Source organism: Colobus angolensis, unplaced genomic scaffold, assembly GCF_000951035.1.
Source record: "Colobus angolensis palliatus isolate OR3802 unplaced genomic scaffold, Cang.pa_1.0 Scaffold700, whole genome shotgun sequence".
NCBI classification, from domain to species: domain Eukaryota; kingdom Metazoa; phylum Chordata; class Mammalia; order Primates; family Cercopithecidae; genus Colobus; species Colobus angolensis.
In genome coordinates this window covers 26,975-34,331 of record NW_012120711.1, presented here as the reverse complement: position 1 = coordinate 34,331, position 7,357 = coordinate 26,975, and the positions used below count along the sequence as shown (strand labels likewise).

The 7,357-nt window shown below is 40.0% G+C and overlaps 1 protein-coding gene across 6 annotated transcripts in view; it reads left to right on the top strand.

Annotated features, from left to right (window-relative positions):
- The first annotated feature begins 6,005 nt into the window (after window positions 1–6,005).
- Window positions 6,006–7,357, top strand: part of LOC105501360 (HLA class II histocompatibility antigen, DQ alpha 2 chain) — a 6,264-nt gene continuing 4,912 nt past the window's right edge. For 5 of the 6 annotated variants that reach the window (XM_011927256.1, XM_011927254.1, XM_011927253.1 and 2 more), the window contains exon 1: window positions 6,006–6,154. In XM_011927256.1, the coding sequence (XP_011782646.1) occupies window positions 6,073–6,154 (82 nt within the window). In that variant the 5' untranslated portion in view covers window positions 6,006–6,072. The remainder of the gene's footprint in view (window positions 6,155–7,357) is intronic. The other variant, XM_011927252.1, reaches the window with a different exon arrangement.

The following is a 7,357-nucleotide window of genomic DNA, read 5'->3' as shown; positions in this document are numbered from 1 at the left end:
CTCAGCCTCCCAAAGTGCTGGGATTACAGGCTTGAGCCACCACGCCAGGCCGCACTTTCTTTTAAAGTTTTTATCAAAAATTATTTGTCATTTGTTTAATGATTAATGCTAAGGAAAGATATCTGTATAGCCTGGTGGCGTGGTGTGCCCCTGTAGTCCCAGCCACTTGGAAGACTGAGGTGGGGCCTGGGAGTTTGAGGCCAGCCTGAGTAAAACAGTGAGAACCCATCTCTAAAATTAAATAGGTAAATAAAAAGATCTATACAAAGAATGTTTACAATACATACATTAGGACTGGGGAGTTCCTGGGAAGAGAATCAATCACTACTGGACATGAGGAATATCAGTCTTCAGGCAGTCAGCTCTGTAAACTGATTCAGATGATTAAGAACTTCAGTCCAAGTCAACAAGTATTTATTCATTACATACCACAGTCTCTGCAAAGTCTTCATGAAATAACCTATTCAGTTTAGCTGTAGAGTACTCTGGAGCTATGGAGAAGGTAAATCTGGACATGGAGGTAATTTTGCAAGTTTTTCAGTAGAAGATCATTACAAAGCAATCTTTCCTCTTATTATTATTATTATTTTTGAGATGAAGTCTCTCTCTGTCGCCCAAGCTGGAGTGCAGTGGTGTGATTTCGGCTCACTGCAAGCTCCATCTCCTGGGTTCACGCCATTCTCCTGCCTCAGCCTCCTGAGTAGCTGGGACTACAGGCGCCCACCACCATGACTGGCTAATTTTGTTTTTGTATTTTTAGTAGAGATGGGTTTCACCGTGTTAACTAAGATGGTCTCAATCTGCTGACCTCATGATCCACTCGTCTCGGCCCCCCAAAATGCTGGGATTACAGGCGTGAGCCACCATGCCCAGCCTCCTCATATTATTTTGTATTGTACAGTTTATTCAAGTGAGTTATTTAAAGCAACTAGTTCATACACATAGGAGTTGTTGCTGACGTAATTGGTGGAAATGATATTAAATAACAAATAACTGTTTTTATAAGTTTCTTCTGCTTCATTAATTTTATGATTGTGGGAGACCATGTGACTGGATATCAGCATACAGGACTTTGTATCAGAATATGAGCTTGGCAGTCATAAGAGATTACTTACAATTCTCCACATTTCTGTATTTTCATCTGTAAAACTCCATAAAGTTTTTTTGTAAGAATCAATTGTAGCACCTTATTCATATTGGAATTCAACAGTTCTTAGTTCAAGTCTCCTTTCAGAAAGTTTCACTGTGTTTTTAAAGCAGATTAATAAAAATAAGATCTTGACTGGTAGGTGAGTGGGTGGAATTTATTTTAAATATGAGGGCTCTCCAACGCTTGCACACCAAATTCATTTACATATAGCCAAAAGCCAGAGGATATTTATGATAAGTGGCAAAAATAGCTACAAATTCTTTGTAGCCCATTTTGTCAAGAAATGCAATCTATTAACCCACCTCTTGATGTGAGCTAGTACTATGACTTGCTTTGAATAATAGAATGTAATGGAAGTGATGTTGTGAGTTTTAAGTTTCAGCTCAAGACACCTGCTGTTTCTGTCTTGCACAGGAGAGCTTTCCAGGCCTCAGCCGGCCTGCAGGATAATGAGCCCACATGGGTGGAGACAGGCCCCCTATCCCTGCCAAACCTATTGGTGCTACAGAGATGTGAGGGACCCCACCTGAGAAAAGCTGAACCTGCCCAGTACATAAAGACCACTCAGATGGGCTGAGCACAATTTGCTGTCTTACAGAATCATGAGGAGATACTAAACCATTATTTGAAGTTATTAAGTTTTGGAGTACTTTGTTACATAGAAAAATCTGACAGATATAACAGTCTTCAAAAAAATTTTGTTTTTCAGCAATGTCTGAGTGCTTCTGTGGCTCACAGGCTCCCACATGCCTGGAGTGCTACAGGGAGAAGGTTAAATGAATGAGGAAAAATTGATAGGCTTTCCCAACCCAAAGCATGATGTTATTATCATTATCATTATTAATATTTGTCTTTATGTAGCAGCTACCACTCGGGAATAGTTGCTTATGTCAGACACTGGATTGTATTTAACTTTATAATTGTACTTATCTATCATTTCATTTTACCATATTAACTATCATCTAATAATTTTCCTTCTGTTTTATAGAAAATAACCTTAAGGCTCAGGTATTTTGAGTGACTTGCCCAAGGTGCTGCAGCTGATAAAATCAAAAGCAGCATGGAATACATATTTATCTTATCACAAAATCTATATTCTTTTGACTTCGCTACACTAGATTCTGTTATTGTTGTGAAGCACCTTTAACTACTGCAAGATAGAAGTTTTGGCCTTCAGAGTAAAACTTCACCAGTGCATAAAGTCAGACTAAAACAATTTTAAAATATACAGAGTCTTAGAGAATGTTTTAACTGTTTATTAGAACTAACATAAATTCTACCTAATTTCTTAGAGGGCTCTTAATGATGTCAACTATAATGGCACATCCTATTGCTATTTGGTTATGGAATCAATGGCATGTCAATAAGTGCTTTCTAAGAAAATTATTGGACAAAGTACTATTTTGAACTCCAAATTTTATTCCCACTATTAATCTATAAAGAGGGCCTTTTCTCTTTCTACTACACAAAGATAACAAATTAGTTTTTGTTAAAATGGTATACTGTTCTTTTGAGTTTCATTTACTTATTATTTTACGTTACATTAAAATTATGTCCTGAAGACAGAAGCAGCTGGAACAAGGTTCACTGTGTTATGGCTGGATGAAGCAGGAAGAGGAGAGAGACAAAACTAGGTTAAAGATAGAAAGGGCATCTATTATCTCTTCAATGACTTTGCCTTGCTTGGACTTTCCCTTTACCTCACAGGCTGTGAGATCTGAAACAGCACCCTCAACTTCCTATCCAAGATACAATTCTAACCCCACGTTTAACACCCTAACTTCTTAACTGGAGTTAAGATATTTAAACTGTAATGTTAATAGGTGAAATTCTGGAGTACCATTGCAAAACATTTTGTTCATTTGCCAAAATCCTAAGGAATTTCCATGAGATACATAGCAGGTAAGTCTGGATACAGGAAAAAAGATAAAAATGTGTTATTTGCTACACAGCAAGAAGGATATTGAGTGGTAAAGGGAGCACATCTCAAATGGGACCTTAAAAACCCTCTTCATTCACAATGGCAGGAGACAGAAAGAATAAAGCCACCTATAGGGTCAAATATCTCTCCTAACCATGTTAAGGTGCACTGGATTCTGAATTCACACAGAAGGAGATACTCGCCTATCACTCCTCACAAGGATCCATGGCTTGCCCCATGGCATCTCATCTTTACTACTTACCAGCTGTGTGACCCTGGAAAAAGTCCTTCAACTCTCTGGGCTTTAATGTCCTCCTTGGAAAATGAAGATGGTATTAAAATATGACAAGTATATACATGTAAAGAGTCCTAGGAACTTTTTACTCCAGGTACAGTATATGTATACTCCTCACAACTGCCTAATGAGGTATCTCAATGCCTCCAGCCAAAGATCAGCAGTAGCATACCTTTGAATAAACGAGTCAGCTTTATTGTTCATTGCAATGATGGATAAAACAACATGAGAATCGTGCAGCCCCTCAGTAAGAGATTGTTCGAACCAAAGAAGTAGAATCAGGAGAATACATACATTAAGAGAATGATGCAAGGAATTAATTTTTGCATCCACAGTGGTGGGCTAAGCAAGTCAGAGATCCACTGGGAGGTAGTTGTCAGGAAAGGCAGGCTGGAACTCTCAGCACAGGCTGACACGCTGTCCAGAGTGGAATTTCTGTTTCCTCAGAGAAACCTCAGCTCTGCTCTTAAGGCTTTTCAACAGCTTAGATTAAGCTCACCCAGTTTTTCTAGGATAAATTCTTAAAGTCAACTGATTATGAACTTCAATGACATCCACAAAATATCTTCACAGCAACATCTAGATTATTAGTGTTTGATCTGATAACTGGGGATCAGAGTCTAGCTGACACATAAAACTGACCATTAGTCAATTGTAAGGTTTGTGCTTGTTTTAGGTGATTTTGGGGAGGATTTAAGAAAGAGGGATTTTTGCTTTTAATTGAATTCTGACAGAAAGTGGAGGGTTGGGGTGGCAATGCTATGATTGGGTAGCTTCATAAATCCTACCTAGAGGGACGGAAGACTATCCTGAGGCTACAGATGTGATTGGTAAAGAAGCAGCAATCACTCCCTAGAGAGATGTACTTGGTCATTTTTGTGGTTTGGACAATATTCATGTTTTGTCTGGGTTCAGACGTGATGACTGAGCATTCTGGTGTTCTGTCTCAATTCATTCTGCTCACAAAGTACCTGCCTGCTTCTGATGTCCTATGAAATCCTTTATCTTCAACAGGAGAACCAAAACCACCTGGGAGTGCCAGGCTAGCTCCTAGCAACCCTGAGGCCTTGTTAATCGCATCCGGGCAGCTCTCAGGTGTCAGGACACTTTTTTTGTTTCACCTTTTTTTTTTTTTTTTTACAGTTTCTGCCAGTGGGAGGTAAAGCATAGTGCTGAGAATCTCAAAAGGCCGTTTAGCAAGGACAGAGTGATGCTAAATGGAAGTTCCATTAACTCATGTTTTCTATTACATACAGAAAATAGATGCATCTGAAAAAAAATAACAAGTTTCCCTCTAACGACTAACTTTAGCTCAATCTCTAGGCCCTTGCAAATAACTGGAATTTTAATATGGTAGGATAACAAATTTTAAAGGATCTGGTAGTTTAAGAAAGAAAACCATTTTTCTAAGTTGGTGCAATTCTCCTTATTCTACCCTCAAGTTTTGACTTGACATTCTTAATTTTTTTAAACAATTCTTAGAGTAATTGAGCCTGCCAAATTTTAAATATAATCAGTGTCCCTAAATTTCCTTTAAATATATTCAAGAAGCACCCAAACACAGAATGTAAACATTACTCAACGCAAAGAAAAACTGTATAAAATATCATACAGTTACTACAGACAACACTATCTGACATTATAACCTCTTTTTATTGCCCTGGCGAAAACCACCTGGATCTTTGAGAGCTTGAGAAGAACTTGCCAAACTGGATTTATACAAGTAGAAAAAGCAAAGGTATTTCTCAGCTACCACCAGCAGAGATCCCTAGGTAGGTGGGGTCAACTTAACATTTGGAGAATTCCATATGCACTATGGAAGCAAAAAGAAAAACAGCTAACCCACATGCAGAAGCTAGAGAAAGGGGAGGGGATGGGGACTGCCAGGGAGGGAAATCGACTCAGGGAAAAATTCCTGGAGGTTGGAACCCAGAAAATCCTGAAGGATGCTATTTAATTGATGACCTCGTCTATGCATGAGGCTGCTCAGAAATGCCCACCCCCCCTGGGTGACAGAGCGAGACTCCGTCTCAAAAAAAAAAAAAAAAAGAAATGCCCACCCCTGGCCAAGGCATGGTGGCTCATGCCTGTAATTCTAACACTTTGGGAGGCTGAGACAGGCAGGTCACGAGGTCAGGAGTTCGAGACCAGCCTGGCCAACATAGTGAAACTTCATCTCTACTAAAAATACAAAAATTAGCCGGGCATGGTGGCAGGTGCCTGTAATCCCAGCTACTTGGGAGGGTGAGGCAGGAGAATCACTTGAACCTGGGAGACAGAGGTTGCAGTGAGCCTAGACCATGCCATTGTACCTCAGCCTGGGTGACAGTGAGACTATGTCTCAAAGAAAATAAAAATAAAAATAAAGAAAAGAAATAAATGCCCACTCCTCTTGCCACTGGCAGACATGCACACACAAGAGAAGATTCCAATTTAGTGTCCTCCCTCTATTCATAGAACATTTCCTCAAGTCCACTCTGAATGGAGGCCGCATCACAACCAGGGGATTGCCCTGTCTCCTCCCAGGGCTCTTAATACAAACTCTTCAACTAGTAATTGAGGTGTCATCATAGGAGATTTTTCTGATTGGCCAAAACTTGACCTGGCAGGGTTTGGTTTGGGTATCTTTAGATTTCCTTGTCTCGAGGTCCTCACAATTGCTCTAGAGCTCAGAACGGCAACTGCTGAGGCTGCCTTGGGAAGAGGATGATCCTAAGCAAAGCTCTGTTGCTGGGGGCCCTCGCTCTGACCACCGTGATGAGCCCCTGTGGAGGTGAAGACATAGTGGGTGAGTGCATGAGTGAGGGATGTTCTCTGGAGCTGGAAGACAGGAAATTGAAGGAAAAGAGAGAAAACAATTTGCAGAGAAACTAGAGATTTCCTAAGGGCCCTTTCAGTATTAAGAAATTTAAAAGTTATGGCTGTTCCTCCTTCAGGAAACCAGAGCCCCAACCTACTCTTTTTGTTATCTATGCTGTTGACATTCACTAAGGACGCTATTCTGTTTATATTCTATTCAGTGACTACAGCCTGGAGGTCTCTATGTCATTCCATCATGATTTCCTCAAAAATGAGTGAGATTTCCATTGGTGGAGAATTTTTTATTATTAAAAATGTGTGAAGTGTCACTCTCAAATTTCTCTGAACAACTTTTGAAGCTTTTCGTATGTCTCCTGTAGTTGACCTTGGGGTAAATAGTTCCATCAATTATATACTGTATAGATATTAAGAAAGATGCCCTTTTCTTTCTCTCAGACTTACATTTCCACATGGAACTGGCACAGGTGGGGAGTGGGTAAAGGAGTCCAGCAGGCTGAATGCCTTCAGCAATCATTTTACCACATGGTCCTCACTTACTCTCAGCTGCCTCATATATGTCACCACACAAATAATCAAATAAAATGGTCATGTAGATAAGGTTTGTAAATAGTGAAAACATGAATGTCAATTTTTTTCCATATTTCTATTACAGGTGTAGCTTCACATTTCTTTTATTTAACAAAATAAGGAATCCTTTTATTTTAAAATTGAGAATTTATAGTAGAGAAACTTGGTAAATCAAATCATTTTATTCTCAAATTATCAACCCAAATTACCTGTTCTTCACCTCATCTAATGGAGTCCTATGAAAAGAAAAGTGGGCCAGACATGGTGGCTCATGTCTGTAATCCCAGCACTTTGGGAGGCCAAGGCAGGAGGATCATTTGAGCCCAGGAGTTCGAGACCAGCCTGGGCAACACAGCAAAACTTCATCTCTTCAAAAAATGAAAATAAAAATTAGCCAGGCGTGGTGGTGTGTGCCAGTTGTGCCACCTACCCAGAAGGCTGCAGTGGGAGGACCGCTTGAGTCCAGGAGGTCAAGGCTGCAGTGAGCCATTATGGCACCACTGCACTCTAGCCTGGGCAACAGAGAGAGACCCTGTCTCAAAAAGAAAGAGGGAAGAAAGAAAGAGAGAAAGAGAGGAAGGAAAGAATGAAGGGATGGAAGGAC